A 15801-nucleotide genomic window follows, 5' to 3' on the forward strand; every position below is an offset into this window, starting at 1 on the left:
GCCTATCAGACTAACCATGTGGCCACCAAAGAGGAGTATGTTTCGTGACACATAACGGATTACGTAGCTCAACAACGGCTCACTGATGAATATATTGGTTGGGAAAGAGGAGAAGATGGAGTGCTGTAAAGTTTCACAGAACATGTGTCGATTTGTTCGATTGTTCTACTGAGAATTACATCATTGCACATGAAACGCATAAACAACTTACATAAAAAAGACGACGTTGAAGTCGTACTATATTTATATTTATCCATGTTTGTTATGTATTCATCATTCGTATGAAACTGAGACAACCCGAGTCGGATGCCGTCCATAACCCCGCTCCTGTCTTGTATCATTTACTTACTTACTATTATTCAAGTTGACAACTTGTTGCCTCCGTCATCGGATACTGACAACTGAGAGACCCCTCTCTGATAACTCAGCTCAACTTGACGGACATGACATGACATGGTTTTATTACAAGACAGGCAAAGTGTTTTTTCGTATTGAGATGGTTCCCCGGGCTTTGAGTAATTAGTCTAGACTGCGGGGGCTGATCCCAACTAACATGGAGGGCCGTAGCTACGGTACGGTATCAACTGCCCTATACTGTCAAGTGTTGATTGACTAACAGTTAATATCTGGGGGTTATGAGCGACTCAGCTGAGTCAGGTTGTGGGGCTGAATCAGACTAATATGTAATTAACTTGACGTGCTATAGAAAAGAAAAGACACTCCTTTACTACTTTTGTCTCTTGTTAACTGGGTCTGAGAGAAGAAACAAAAGGACGAGACCGCGTGTCATAACGTGTCCATCCATCCACTTTGTTACATTGCATCTTTCTTGACCGCCGAGTTGAAACATGATCAGAGAGTCGTCTCTGTATGTACGTACAACAAGACCCAGCTTCTCGTAACCGAGCTTCTAGTACTCTGTACGCGGGATAGACTATTATGGAAATGGGATGGATTTATGGACATGACAAGGTATATAGTACAGCATGAATGTGGGGGAAGAGCCCAATGCCAGCATGTCTGGGGGCTCCATTGACCTTACATCGTGCGTTTCGTCTTGGCCTAGGAACTGTCTCCCGTTGACCGGCTCCGTTTTGTTGGCTTTCCGTCTCCGCCAATTTGACGAGGGGGGCTTGTGACTCTATGATAAGGAAGTTTTTTTCTTTTTTTTATTGTGTTATGTGTTGTGGAACAATTCGGTCAAATTTGAGGCCCGTCAACAGTGGCCACTATATGAGCTTGCCATGTTGTGGGTTCTCGGTCAGGTTTGGGTCTTCACTTACACATGGCAAACAGTAACTGACGGTCAACGTCTGTAGAGGTCGCATACGATGTGCGCAAGGGTAGATTAGATAATGGTCCATCCGGGGCCTCAAGCCTGTGCATTAGAGCGGCCGAGCACTGTTCTCCCGGTTGACAGTTCCGCTGTTTAGTTACTTGTCTAGCTGTCTTTCGCTATCTTAAACGATGGTCCTTGCTGAAGAGACTCTAGACAACTCCACTTGAGGCTCGCCAACGTTGACCCCTTCAGTCGTTGTCGTTGTTGCGGAGTCGACTTAGTCGCCCCCTTGGAGGTCAAGATCAATTAGACTCAAGGTAAAAAAAAAAAAAGGCAGAGTTTTCACCTTGTTGGTTATTCACGTTCTCGAATGAGCCGCAGTCTCACCTTGTCTATATCCATGATCCCTGCCCCTTTGGGTCAAGGCTTCAACACCACGGGCCAGTCGTTCTCCCACGCTGCTGTTTGGTTGAAAGTTCGCTTAACAGGCATGTATTTTATAGTGGGCGGATAACTTCGGCGCAAATAAAAGATTTTTTTCTTTCTTGCCTACTGGGTAGCAGAAAAAATGGCCTCCTAAGTCTTAGGGTATAAAAATAAGTAGTCTAAGAACTATACCCTAAGAAGCATAAGGTGTCTTATTATTTTCGTCTCTTATGCTTCCAGCGGTCAATTTTTCTGATACCCTGAGGCTTGCTTATCGTCATCTATCAAATAAGCCTCTTACAGTCGTGAATGGAGACCACGAGTGCGTGGAGAAATAGGATCTGTGTTTCCAGCTAACGGAGATAAACTGCCGTGTAGAGTTAGAGTCCTCTACTTTTCTCAACACGGAGCTGACAGAAGCTGGGGGTACTGTAGTTGCCGACTTCAGTCTCGACCGGGACCGGCCCGGCTTGTCAAAGAGATTTTGGCTGTGGCCAAGGCTTCTCTCCTCCAGTTTTGTCAATAGTTGAGACATTCATAGCCATTTCAGCGTTGTACAGATACACTAAATTCTCGTCATATCAGCATGGTATTGGCTCTTTGACTAAATAGGGCTTACTATAATTGAGCCGAGGCATGTTGTTAGGTCTGATAACACAACATTGGCATATCATCATGTTAAAGCAAGGCCAAGGAAGTGGCGGACATGCTTTTACCCGCTTAGTATATGAGAGGATTGAAGATCAGCGTCATATAGACAATATTTAGAAATGACTACATCTTGTCAGTAAATAGCGCCTTGTCTTTTGATTTCATAGGGTATGGGTATGTATTCTCACCGATGACATTAATCAATATGCGGGACTAGAAACTTGTCGCCTGATATCGTCTAATGTCACCTATAGTCATTGGTTCTTGATTTCACCCGAACGGATATATGCAAAGAAATCCACGTATCGCATCTGAATAAAAGCTGCCATTTACGGTTGCATGCTTTGTTATGTCTTTCGTGTTGATGCACGTCACAGATCGCCTCATACTTCTGTTGCATTAATGCAACCTTCGAAATGGCTGCCCTGGCGCCTGGAGAAGTTATGTTTTCGCGAACGAATACAGAACGCCTCACGTAGCGTTATAAATCGTCACATCAAGGATTGTGGACCATGATGGATTGCAGTCTCATTTCTATTACCCTACAGACCTCAATATATATTTACCTGTCAAGTAGAGGGTATAATAATACCGGGTAGTCCTTGATAGACCAAGACATTCTATCTTCAAATCAAGTCTTATCGCTTATCCGTATCTACCAATCCTTATCTTATGTATAGCACGATACCATCCTTTATCTAACCACCCCCATCCTCTCTATCCCATATCTACTCATGAGCCTCTCTCCCTCTATGATTCATCCCCCCTCATGTGAACATGCTCGTGATCGCTTATCTCGGTCTTGCTTCTCATGCAAACCTGGTCAGGTCAGTCATTCAGCCAGCCATCTTATCCTCCCAAGGATGGGGGGTGAGAGGAAGCCGATTTACCATATCCAGTAAATGGTGATCCTCCACACACCAACAAAATTCCCGATAGCTACTGCAGCTATGTATCTTGGACCACACACTACCCCACGCTCACTTACAGACTCGGCGATCAAGGGACCAAAAAGTGAGCACGCGCCATGGGAACCCCAAATAAAAGTAGCCAATAGATAAGACTATTCTCTGGTTCTTCTGTTACAGAAGAGAACCGTCCTTGGGATCTTCAAGGTTGATCATCACTTCAGTTTGTCGTCATTTCTCCTCGGGGCAAGACCGAGACTACAATATACTGGCTTGGACCACGTTGCATCTGCGTAGTCATTTGAGATTCGGCACTTGAGGCAGATCCTCATCTGTCACGACTCAAGACGATGGCATCATCAGTCTTCATCACCAGGATCCTGGAGATGTTACGCGTTGTCATGTCATGTTATGTTGAGCCACATCATTGCTTGCGTGTGGCTGCTCCAGCCTCCAAGTGTACGTATCCGACATAGAACTCAACCAGTTAGACTTGACGAACCGTAAAGGTCCCAACAGTCGAAACGATCAACGTCAGAAAGGCATCTTCTTGCACAAGTCCAGTTCTAGGTTATAGAACTAATTGTGTCACTTGTCCAAATGATGGCGTCTCAGCAAGTATTCAACTGCCGATGGCTCATCAACATCGAGTAATTCAAGCCCCTCATGTCGCGATATCATGACACAATTCAAGAGCCGAGTCATTCATCATTTGTTCAGCCTAAAGAAGGCCTAAAGGCTCGGACATTGTGCCTGTAGCACAGCTGTTCCGCCTTGCGATTCATTGATTAAAGAAGCTATGTTATCGTATCACAACCCAAATTGCAATGCCAGACATCAAATCTATCGCAACGTTCAGTCAGTATCTACTGCAAAGATAGAACGTGGAGCATCCTTCTCATCTGATTAGCACATAAGAAGAAAAGCTTAGACGACATAGCGTTGTTATAAGTTTCGAGAGCTTGGAACTTTAGTGCCAGTCCGTTAATTTAGCAAAAGACCCTGCCTGAGTTTGCCGATAAACTTGCTTCTTTCCCCTTCCCAAAATATAATGCTTTAAGACTCCTTCTGTACGACATACAGTACTAATTTGACCAACACATGCCGGTAGTCTATTGGTGCATCATGCACGACACATCTTAGGGCAATGAATGCCTTGGTATGGAAAGTTGCTAATGAAGCGGTGAATCGAGACTAAATAAGCCATTCAAGTTTGAAATTGTACTCATCTCGATCTTCCTCTATGCAAGCAAGTAATGACTCAATAGTTCACCCTCTCTTGTCTTTGGTCTGTTATATCCGGAAGAGAAAACCTCATCGTTACTTGTTGGGCGTATGTTTAGGCCTCATGCGCGTCAGTTGGAGCATGCAACTACGCTAGCTCGGGAACCGAACTACGGTGAGCTCAATGAACTGAGAACCCTCACGAGGTTTTAAAGATGTGTTCCTTCCACATAATACAATGGCGTTGTTTGGCTTAAGGCAAATGTAATGACCATGATGATTTCATATGACACCACACCGCCATTGCATAGAGTGTCTTGAAATCATGACCTTGGTTCAGGCCGTAACTAATAGGATAGAATGGTACTCGTAGAAAGTCACTGGTACACGTTAACACATCATCATAAAGGACCAAGACTTATGAAGCCACGGGGCAAAAACTGCGATGACAATAAGCCCCTGGCTATTGGACTTTGTGGCTATAGTCCGTGCCGACTCTTTTTGACTTCAGACTGGTCTTGAGTAGACTTCGATTCCCCTTTCTTTGACAAGAAATCAACGTGTTGGTGTTAGTCTCATCATCTGACAATAATGTAATGCGGCAGATTAATATACACGTCGAGAATGACCTGAACTCCTGCATGGATATAGATCATATGTCTCTCGCAATATACTATGCAGTAAGTGATTTTGACAAACCGCACAGGTATCTTGTTGCAGATGAATTCGCACAAGTCTGCCAGGTCACCATAGAACATTGAACACCAAATTCTTATCAAGTGCCCAGCACGATATTGATTGAATGTTTTTGAACTTTTAATCGTTTGAGCTTTGGGTCTTGCGTCTTCGCTATGCCCCAAGCAAAACAAAAACCACAAACCTCAAGGCAGACGATGATATATATGATAAGACACAGGCTCACAAGGGAGTGAATGTGAGCCATGATTACAAAAGTTTTCCCTGAAATATCCGCTTGCATGCTATATCCATCCAAAATACTCCATAAACCCCTTCATTCATGATACTGATATTAAGAAAAAAAGCTAAGACGTCAGGCCCGAAGTACCAGGCATAATAAAAGAAAGTGATTATATGTTAGGGCCGTTATGGGTGATAATATGTCTGGTGGGTTGGTTGTCCTGAAACAGAGGAAGTGTGTCTTTCGGCCGCAAGTTCTTGAGGCCCATCGGACGTGAAGTATCCTGTTCCATTCTTCGACGAGTTGGAGCCCATTGTCCCGTCGTAATAAGGAGGGCTTCCTGGAGAGTGAAGCTGATCTGGTATTTGTACCGTGCTTACTTGAGGAACCCAGAGATTCCCATGAGCATCGTATTTTGGCTCAAGTGTTGTTGTGGTTGTTTGAGTAAGTGGCGAGCCACGTGTAGCGTCCTCCATATCTCCAGATGGAAGTTCCACTGGTGGCCCTGTATATGACCGAGCCGCTTGAGGGCTAGCGAAAGGGCTCGCAGGATTGAAGCTCGATGATTGCGGGCTCCAAGGACCAGGTGAGCACTGGTTTGAGATGATGGAAGGGTGCGTAGGGTGGTGATAGTTGTAATCCTGCGCCATTGGCTGTTGAGATCCAATTCGTTCGCGTCGAGCTCGCCGTTTTCGAATGAGACAGAACGACGCCAAAATTATACCTATAAGAACAACTGCTCCGCCGACCGCTATGCCTGCTATAGCCCCAGTCGGCAGCTTGTTCTCCGATTTGGAATCCCCCGTCGCAGTCGCGCCCGATACGTTTCGTGTTGCTGTTCGTGTTCCCGCTGAAGCTGTTCGTGTCATAAGAGCATTGAGATCTTGGTGGTCGAAGCCACCCGCCGGCGCTGTTTTGGTTGCACCGCCCTTGGAGTTTCCGCCAACAACCGAGATAATGTCCGTTGGGACAGCGTATTGAGTTAACTCGGGGTCATAGAGCATCCAGGGTGACTTGTTCTTGTTCTGTCTGCCGAGGGACACGTCATGTAGGCCCCATTGATCCGGAACGTCGCAGTCATTGTTGAGAGGGAAAAAGCCCCCATGGACGAACATCTGGGCCTCGTTTACCACGTTGCAGGACATGCTGTGATGGGGGTAGCTTCCGGTCCCATTCTCATTGGGGTACATCTTGATCCATGTGAACGTGGGCAGTGTCAGGATATAAATGTCATCAAATCCAGCGCTTCCTTCTTCTTGACCAGCGCCTCCATACAGGTAACTAAAGAACATCCTTGTCAGAAAGCCATCCGCTCAATCCGGCCAGGGAAACTCACATATTGTAGGAAGATTGATCATCCACCCACGTAGCACCAGCACAAAATCGTCGACGTGATTCTGGAATATCGCCTGTTGCATTTTGGAAATAACTCTTGCCGCTCAGAACATCATACAGGATAATCTGTTCCATCGGCTGGCCCTCCCAACCGCCGTCATCAGTAGCACGAATTCCTCCAAGGTAGACAAGCATTCCACCGTCTCCGGCAGGGATGTGGACCATGACACCTTCTGCACGACCTATATCATCCGGGCCAGTGTCGTTGGACCAGCTGTTCGTGTCCATCTCGTACCGCACCAGGTTCGACGCGGGTACCTGGGGAGCATCACCCCAATCAGGGACTGTCGCGTTGTTCATCCATCCGCCGTAATAGTAAGCCTCTCCACGGTCCGGAATGGAAACGCCAGCTCCATAACTGAGTCCGACGATATTGTCGGTTCTAGAAACTCCGAGGTTGTCCCATTCGTCGTTGATGATGTCGTATGCATATAGATCAAAGTCCCAAGGCGTCACATCGTTATATTCGCCGCCAAAGAGATAGATCTTCTTGTTGATAGTATCGGGCCAGAATATCCCACCACTAACATCTGGTACTGTCGAGTTCTTACTCAAATTCGCGTATGGCTGAGGCATGCCTGTACCGGCGGCAGTTCTCAAATCATGGTAGAGAAAGTAAGGATCTAAAAAAAATCAGTTAAGAAACACACGGTGTAACCCACCGTCGCGAGTCAGGAATTTTCACGTACTCGAGACGTTCGGGGGTGTTCCTGAACTACCATCATAGGTGACCAATCCTCCGCCGATGTAAAGCTTTTCATCTACCACAGCACTTTGATGTCCCCATCTTCGGCAGAAATTCGATATGGGATCCCTTTGCTGAACTGTGAAATTGACGAAAAGAAACAATAATGATAGAACCGTGAGATTCTGGCGAAATTGGTTGGCGGGAGAGATTGAGATCCACATCATGGCTGCCACCGTGATGCTACATACATACTCTCCTGGCCTATTTGTTAGTCTCAGACCGCGGGAGACGAACGAGGTTTGACCTGGGCGATCGTCGTTAAAAGAAGAATGGCCGTATGTGTGATGAAGAGAGAGAAAGGTTGACGGTGCCAGGCCGCTGGACGAGAAAGAAGATGGACACTTGCTGATCGTTCATGAGCAGGGGCCAGGAGGGATCCGCTGGGGGGCAGAAATGCTCAAGCCCATTGCGGTGAGAAATGCTACAGAGCAATCTCATGTTTTTCTTTCCGGCTACCACATAACCTTGCCGGCAGATGAGAGTGGCTCAGCGTTATCCGGGGCTGACCTTGTTGCGAGGTCTAGACTTCCTAGTCCGACGCCTCAAACGACTCGACGGCGTCAAGGACTACACTTACAGCGGGTGAGAGCGCACTTTGGATGAAGCAGGAACTGCAAAAACCACTCATCGCTCAGAACCTTGGCGTTCCTGGTTGCCAGCTGGTCATCCATGGTGAGACGACGGATGCCCCCGACCTGCTCGTGGCACCAGCGGGCGTTGCTAGCCCGTTGGGTGCTGATCATGATTCGTGCAGAGCAGGGAGCTGGACGCAGCTAGGGAACTCAGAATGAGGAAATCACCAATCGTTATACGGGCTTGCATTTCAGCTCAGATTCACAGAGTAGAATAAACTCAAAGGTAATCGGCCTGCCCATTGGGACGGTTTGCAGGGCTGAATGGGGTGGAGTCCACTTGTCTGAAGCCCCGTAGGTTTCTGATCTACTGCACCCAGACTAATAAGTTCAGGATCGATAGTGTTAATGACAGGATGATTGTCGCTTTGACATTTCATTTCCAGATTTCCTCAAGATGTGCTTTGTGTCAGGCGGGGCCGCTCTGGGCTGATAATAAGCATATTGAACCGACCCGTCAGTCTGGTATCAGTAGTGATCCGTTGTCAAGGTTCCACCACAATCTCCTATTGGACTGTATTTTTCTTCCCCTGCCTCCGTCTCACCTCACTTCAACAAGGTTATCGGCATATTTCCGGGCTCAGTAATTTATTGTACGAGGCACAAGCCGAACCCATCCCTTTATCGTGGAACTTGGCAGCTCCGATGCTACGCAAAATCTTTCATCCAACTGCTATCTTGTACTCGGTACCTAATTTCCGATGGCCCTCAGATCTAGCCTGACACAGCCGGCAAAGTCGAGGTTTGCCGGAAGTACAGCTTTGTCTGGAGGCACAGCTGAATTGTCTATTGCAACCCGAAAAGCCTCGGCAACGGTTGCGTCTAGTTGGTGTCCTGGATTCTCTAGTCTATCCCCGTCTCTTGACACTCCAATCTCTCCAGCGGCAAAAAAATGTATTTCGTGCTGGAGCAGGGCCGCCGCCCCCAAATGACCAAGCAGGACTATGTAGGCTCGGTAGGCGTCCAAAGCTTTTTGCGCCATGTCCTCTCTGGATTTATCTTGTAACAAATCGAGTATAAGCGATCGAATCGTTGGGGGATCTTCTTGATCTACGTCGCCGACTAATAGCTTCAGGAGCGCCTCCCGGTCCTTCACGTCAAGCTTGTTTGAGTCAGGATCCGTGGTGAAGTGGCGCATGTATGTTCCTAGAACCTGGACTATGTCTCCTATTCCTTGATCGCTGGAGCTCCAGTGGTTGATCTCGGATCCCATGTTCAAGTATTGGCGAGAAATCGTGGGAACGCAAATCTCAGCCGAGAGCTTCATTCCGAAGCCACATAAGGGTCCTCCTAGATGCTCTTCTCTGGCTGATAATCTTTGTCGAAGATTGCCAAGAAAAGTTAAAAGGTCACAAGTACTCTGCGGGACATTTGGTTGCCAGAAACTCTCGCACGCATTTCGAACATCCAAAGAAAGATCTGGCTGTGAGTCTTGTTGAGCGTTGTGTGCTTGGTAAAAAGCGATGCCATTAGGATTGCATGATAAGTACTGCGACACTAGCCTGCGAAGGCTTGTGAGCGAGTCTTGGCTCCCCAGTACTTCTGATAGCTGGCTTACAGAAACCTCAGGACCTGTCTCGGATTTGAACAAGTTTAATCGTGACTGAAACCGCTCTAGAAGCAGTGAACCACCAGTTTCCAGAGCCCCTGCTTCAATACCATTATTCGAACAAAGCAGGTGGAGTTTGCTAGGTTGTGTCTCGGCAGTCGAAGTGCTAATGGCGCCTTGCGAGTAGCCGATCAGTGGAGATCGTGATGGGGCCCGGAGAGCCGCGGAGAAAACGTCGTAGCTTCCGAGTCGCCAGGAATTTAATGGCCTCGATCGTGCTTCGAAGACCCTCAACCTCGATTCGTCCAACGTCTTCTCGAGCTTGTAGAGTTTTTTTCGAGTGGCCTTTTCCTTCGGATCTTGTGACCATAGTTTAAGTGCCTGTTTGTCATCCTCTTCTGTAGCTGGTCGCACGTGCTTGCTGAACATGTCGTCAAGGTCAAGTAGAAGGTCGTTGGCCTCAAAGTAATCGTCTTCTGGAGGCGATTTTGGAGCGTATGACCACTTGTTGAGGACATAATATATCTCGCCCGACCTTGGATCCTTCCTTTTGATAAACATCTTGCGCCGTCCCATCAGTTTGGAGGTTCCGTCTGCCGCTTGACGAAACATTTTTGCGAAGAGGTACCGCAGCGCGTGTGAAGGTGATGGTTTGGTGATTGTCCGACCTCACAGCACGGCAAACGCCAGCGCGCGACTTGAGGAAGTGTAGGTGCAGAAGAAAGTGTCAGGTGGAGAGTTGTTTTCTGTTGAGGGAAGAAAACAAGGGATGCTCAGTTTTGCAACGCCTGGATTGTTGTTTTGCTACGTAATCATCACCCCCGCAAAGTGAAATAGACCCCTGCTGGTAATGGTTCGTTTTGGACAGTTTGCTCGTTGTGAGAATGATCTTTCAGGCAGGTGCTCTCGCCCTAGTCCTGCTTCTAAAAAGCGGGAAGGAGCGGGTCACCCCGCAAACTCAGCCAAGCGAGCAGGAGGGTTCTTGACAGAACTGTAGGTCAAGTCAAGTGGAAGTCTTAAATTTCTAGCGACTGCCATTGACCTCGTCGTGGGATTATTAGGCCGTAAATAAATTATGTCGGGAATTTCTAGTTTCGTCTTTGTGATTGCAAGTTGCGGCTGAATATATTAAGTTCACCCATACATTTGAGTATCTGGCAACTCACTATCGATATTTACCAGACAAGTATCAGATATGACCAGTTAGTGACAATCGGGGACTACATACATGTATTCTTTTAATGCATTGAATTCCTTTTATTTTCTCTTCTTCCAGATTGAGAATGAATTTCATGTTTACTTCTTCCAAGGTAACAATAGAAACAGGAACTTGGTTGATTTAACAGGTCCAAGAATCACGTCAGTGTAATATGCTTAGCGTGGCTGAACTTACCTCGTCCATTATGGAAGTTATATGCCACAAACTGAGAAATAATCATTTTCTCTTGGTTTGAAAAGTATGCGACACGCATGTCCTACAGTAAGGAACTAAATCACTATTATATCTCTTGTTCACGTCTTGTGCTTCCCTTGAGTCTCATGGCCTATATCGATCAAGTCCCCAAGTCCAAGTCAGCGTTAGCATCTGCCCCGAAAGCTGCATCCCAAATTCGCCCCAGTGACTCTAGACGCGCCCGTTGTGTTTGTCTTGGTTCTACCTACCTCTCAGTTGCACACATTAATTTCTGAATTCTAGACCTCTAGATGGTTTACTGGAGGTCGCCAATTGATATTGGGAATACTCACGTGGTACTCAAGGAAATAAAAGTCGGTAGAAACTTCAAACTCTGTGCTCCCTTGCCTTCTGAACAGGCGCTTATGCCATTTAGATTCTGTTTATTTTGTTCCCTAAGACTTAGAAAGTTATCTTTCCTAGGCAGCTAGGCAGTCTAAGATTTCCTGAATTCCTTCTACATGGTAAGTAAGTTTTATATTTTTATAGTTTTTCTTCTGTAAATCCAATACCGACTTTGTTAATTCGATAATTTTTTGCTTCTAAAGTCTAATAATAACTTTTTCCACAATATCTATAAAAGAACTGTCCCCTACGTCTTGTGATAAAGCTGTCAGGCAGAAAAGCCATCACTTTGGAAGCTAAAATCATCAAATAAAGGCACTGTCCAGTAGCACACCTCTTCCTTCAGTCACGCTCCACTTTCCTTCTTCAATCAATCAATCAATCCGCACACTCACTCAAACCCACTTCATACATCAACATCAACATCATGGCTCCAGGTACACCAACAAAGGATTCGCCCGTCGAGAAGACGGTTGATACGACGCAACAAAGCGCCCCCGATAATGCATCAAAAGCACAAGATCGCATGGCTCGATTCAAGGCCCTTCAAGCACGAGCCAAGACTTCGTCAGAGAAAAACCTACAAGAGGCAACCCTCGAATCGCAAAGATTAGCCACAGATCCCAGCCAACTCACCGCCCTACACCGCAAGCATGCGATCGCATCCCACAAACTACTCAAAGCAGACGTGGAAGAATCCGGCGGAGATTTCGAGCGAAAGCGCGCGTGGGACTGGACCGTCGACGAGAGCGAGAAATGGGATAAGCGACTCAAGAAGAGGGCGGCTCGTCGCGACAACAACGCTTTCGCCGACTTTACACAAGAAGCGAACAAAGTATACAAGCGACAACTTAGGAACATCGATATGAATGTGGAGAAATACGAAAAGGACAAGCAGGCTCTCATTGAAAAGGCAGCGGCATCAGGCGGTCTGGATATCGTCGAGACCGAGGATGGCGAGCTCATCGCGGTAGACAAGGACGGTTCTTTCTACTCTACTGCTGATTCTACGACATTTACTGAAAACAAGCCAGACAAGGCAGCAGTCGACCGTTTGGTGGCGGACTTGCAGAGAGCAGAGGAACAGCGACTAAAGAAGAGAAAGGAACGTATGGCACAAAACGGAGACGATGGCGACGTGACCTACATCAACGAAAAGAACAAGCAGTTCAACCAAAAGCTATCCCGATTCTACAACCAATACACTGCGGAGATCAGGGATAGCTTCGAACGAGGAACAATGATCTAAGAATGGGAATAATTGATGATTTTCGGCCTCAAAGTCAAAAAGTGACTTTTTCCTTTGCCTTGCATATTAGGGATGGTAATACAATAGGTTACGTTCTAACCGCTGTTCACGCACTATTACATTATTGGTAATCGCAGTGAAGCTTGCATTTCCTTTCGGATTGTCAGCAAGTCGTCCTTTAACAGGCTACGTCATGGGTTGATTCGGGTATTATTCAGTCTAGCGTTTTGCTTTTAATACATTATCTCATCGGAACCGTTTACAACATGGTTTTTCTCCAAGCTTTACTTGCAAGCTCCTCAATCTGTGGCACCTCAATAGCTCCCTTGACACTCTCGTCACTCAGTGCCTCAACCACCGCTTCGGCAACAGCCTCGACCTTCAAGGGCTTGACACCAGCGGCACCAATGAAGTTCTTGAAGTAGTTGCCTGTTAAACCGTTAAAGGCAGTGCCGACGCCTACCATAGCAGCTAGTGGCATTGTCATTGGGCGTGAGCTGTCAAACAAAAAGGAAGGACGGACAAAAAGACTTCTGAGTTCAGGGAACTTGTTGGCAATGGTGATCTCAGCCTCTCGCTTAGTCGTGATGTATCGTTGGGGAAGAACAGGAGCGCCAGCTGCAGCAGAGATGTAGCAGAATGAGCTGACCTTGGCAGCAACAGCATGCTTGGCCAGGGTAACTGCACTATCGCGGTTCATAATCTCATATGTGAACTGATCCTTTGGGTTTGGGGGGTTGATGTCCTCGCCTTGTCCTTTAGCCAAAGGGTCTACACCGCGATCGCGGATGGGAGCAAAGGCTTTCTGAAGACCAGCCACAGGTGACTCCTTGCCTGAAAGAACACCCTTGTAATCGGCTTCTAGAAGGATACCCATGCTGTGAACAACAAAATCGGAACCATTGAGTAGCGGGGCATATGTAGCCGGGCGAAGGATATCGCCACGCTCCCAGCTCACTTTGTGTGCCCAAGGCGGAGGTGAAGGAGATGCACTGATAGTGTCCCATCGAGGATCACCCGAACGACTGTAAAACAATGAGCTGTTGTTCTTGTCTGGGGTGTGTTGGGATGTTTGTGAGCTTTACCTGATGGACGTCACGTCCCAACCTCGAGCTACAGCATATTTACAAATACGCGAGCCCAGAAACCCTGTTCCTCCGCAAACAACGAGCTTCTTTGAAGCTGACATGGTGCTAGTATAAAAGTGGTGCGATGTATGTCAGGAAGCTTGAGAGCTCAGAAAGGCTCGTTTAGTAGGATTGATGTAATTGAGATGAAGCACTCTGAATAAATTACTTCTCTTGACAAAAAGAAAAAGTGAAAGAATGAGTTGTGACGTGACAATTGAGTATCAGCCCAAGTACCGACGTGGTATTGAAGCTCTCGATCGATGGGAGAGCGAAATCAATGAAATCATCATCGGTACTTGTCGAGGCTGCATGAATTTGTGGCTGTCCTATGATTATTGGTCGCGCCACTGAGGCGTAAAACATTCAACCTACGAGGCTGAACTACGGGTAGGTTTCTACTTTACCATCAACTATCACATTACAGTTGCATCATCGACGTCGCTCTAAGTCCCATGCGTCGGTACATCATCCGAAACAAGTGAACAAAATCTTCACATCAACATAATGGCACCCCAAAATCAACACGGAAAACGCGTCAAACTAACGCAAGTCCGCCGACCTTTTATCGTAGGAAGCACAGCAACGCCCTTCTCCGATACGAATCCACGACCAGCAGGAATTCCTGACAACCACACGCATTCATGGCAGGTCTTTGTAAAAGGCCTCGACGACACCGATATCACATACTGGCTGCGCCGTGTACAGTTCAAGCTCCACGAATCCATTCCCAACTATGTGCGAAGTATGCGACCACTCCAAGCCTTTGCGCAAACCGATGCTGACAGAGAATAGTGGTCGAGGGTGAACCTGGAAAGCCTTTCACAGTCGAGGAAACAGGATGGGGAGAGTTCGACATAACAATCAAGCTCTATTATGTCAACGAATCTGGCGAGAAGCCACAGACTTTGTATCATTATTTGCGTCTTCATCCCTACGGACGAAACGAAGAAGAGAAGCAAGCGATGATCTCATCCAACGGAGAGATCTGCTCATGGAGCTATGAAGAACAACTCTTCAATGAACCCTACGAAGCTTTCTACAACCTCCTTACCCAAGGCGCCGTACCCAAAGGGTGGAAGCCCAGCGGCGGCAAGGGCAAGGGCAAAACGCGCGCACCACCACCTTTCCCCACGGACAACAACGAAGTTTGGGAACATTCCGCCATGATACCGGCGCATAACCGGCCGGGACAGCCGTTCAGCCTGGAAACGGAAGCAGCCGAGATACGCAAGCTAGCAGAGGCGCAGACGCAGGCTGAGGATATGGCTAAGAAGATCCTCGCCGAGCTGAAAGCCAAAGAGGAGCTCCTTGCTAAGCTCAAGGGAGAGAACCAGGCTGCTGCCGCGGCGGCCAAGTCATAGGGTGCTGGCCGGGCAATACCCAGGTTACCTAAACGGAAGAAATGAGCACTTCATTTTCCAAGCGCAAAGTCCTTAATAGAGCCTTGAGGACCGTCTTTCGGTACTTGAACCTAGGACACAAAGCACATAATTGTGCCTATGATATTGTTCATTGGCGGGTATCAATGACCACAACAGAAATCATTGGAGAGACTCGGCATAGTCAGTAAGAATCATACTGATTCTTGATCAGATCCAAGCATGCACAGAAGCGCCGAGCCGAGAAAGAAGAGCCAGTCATGGCAGTAGTTATACCCCGGATTACCAGTCATTAGGTCGAAGACATGAAGATATGTTTACCCAGTTGGCAGATTGGTTTTATGAGCATACGCAATAAAAATACATCACTTTGAAATGCACCATTTATTTTCATCGTTGTGAATTGGAGTTTGTTCTGGAGTGCTATGAGGGCGCTATGCAAACCCAATCTTAGCCTCAGTCTTGTATCCTAATATGATGATATCAAACAGATATCGCAACGAACTGCTTGATC

The 15801-nt window shown here is 47.0% G+C and overlaps 6 protein-coding genes across 6 annotated transcripts; 2 read left to right on the forward strand and 4 right to left on the reverse strand.

The window, feature by feature from the left end:
• Positions 1 to 5592: 5592 nt before the first annotated feature.
• Positions 5593 to 7714, reverse strand: FSST1_002328 (Kelch repeat-containing protein; the record flags this gene model as incomplete). The annotated part of the gene is made up of 3 exons (XM_083228307.1): positions 5593 to 6688; positions 6744 to 7425; positions 7492 to 7714. 3 exons carry the CDS (start codon positions 7712 to 7714, stop codon positions 5593 to 5595), a joined length of 2001 nt encoding a protein of 666 aa, XP_083092510.1.
• A 288-nt stretch (positions 7715 to 8002) lies between these two features.
• On the reverse strand, positions 8003 to 8293 carry FSST1_002329 (uncharacterized protein; the record flags this gene model as incomplete). The annotated part of the gene is made up of 2 exons (XM_083228308.1): positions 8003 to 8070; positions 8128 to 8293. The coding sequence occupies 2 exons, from the start codon at positions 8291 to 8293 to the stop codon at positions 8003 to 8005; spliced, it is 234 nt and encodes a 77-aa protein (XP_083092511.1).
• Positions 8294 to 8873: 580 nt separating this feature from the next.
• On the reverse strand, positions 8874 to 10343 carry FSST1_002330 (uncharacterized protein; the record flags this gene model as incomplete). The annotated part of the gene is made up of 1 exon (XM_083228309.1): positions 8874 to 10343. One exon carries the CDS (start codon positions 10341 to 10343, stop codon positions 8874 to 8876), a length of 1470 nt encoding a protein of 489 aa, XP_083092512.1.
• Positions 10344 to 11956: 1613 nt separating this feature from the next.
• Positions 11957 to 12778, forward strand: FSST1_002331 (SYF2 splicing factor-domain-containing protein; the record flags this gene model as incomplete). Its single annotated transcript, XM_083228310.1, has 1 exon — positions 11957 to 12778. The coding sequence occupies one exon, from the start codon at positions 11957 to 11959 to the stop codon at positions 12776 to 12778; it is 822 nt and encodes a 273-aa protein (XP_083092513.1).
• A 259-nt stretch (positions 12779 to 13037) lies between these two features.
• On the reverse strand, positions 13038 to 13967 carry FSST1_002332 (ubiquinone biosynthesis protein COQ11; the record flags this gene model as incomplete). Its single annotated transcript, XM_083228311.1, has 2 exons — positions 13038 to 13803; positions 13864 to 13967. The coding sequence occupies 2 exons, from the start codon at positions 13965 to 13967 to the stop codon at positions 13038 to 13040; spliced, it is 870 nt and encodes a 289-aa protein (XP_083092514.1).
• Positions 13968 to 14412: 445 nt separating this feature from the next.
• Positions 14413 to 15269, forward strand: FSST1_002333 (YEATS domain-containing protein YAF9; the record flags this gene model as incomplete). The annotated part of the gene is made up of 2 exons (XM_083228312.1): positions 14413 to 14650; positions 14701 to 15269. 2 exons carry the CDS (start codon positions 14413 to 14415, stop codon positions 15267 to 15269), a joined length of 807 nt encoding a protein of 268 aa, XP_083092515.1.
• Between the last annotated feature and the right edge of the window lie 532 nt (positions 15270 to 15801).

Source organism: Fusarium sambucinum, chromosome IV (assembly GCF_050947815.1).
Source record: "Fusarium sambucinum isolate potato_lamoka chromosome IV, whole genome shotgun sequence".
Classification (NCBI taxonomy): domain Eukaryota; kingdom Fungi; phylum Ascomycota; class Sordariomycetes; order Hypocreales; family Nectriaceae; genus Fusarium; species Fusarium sambucinum.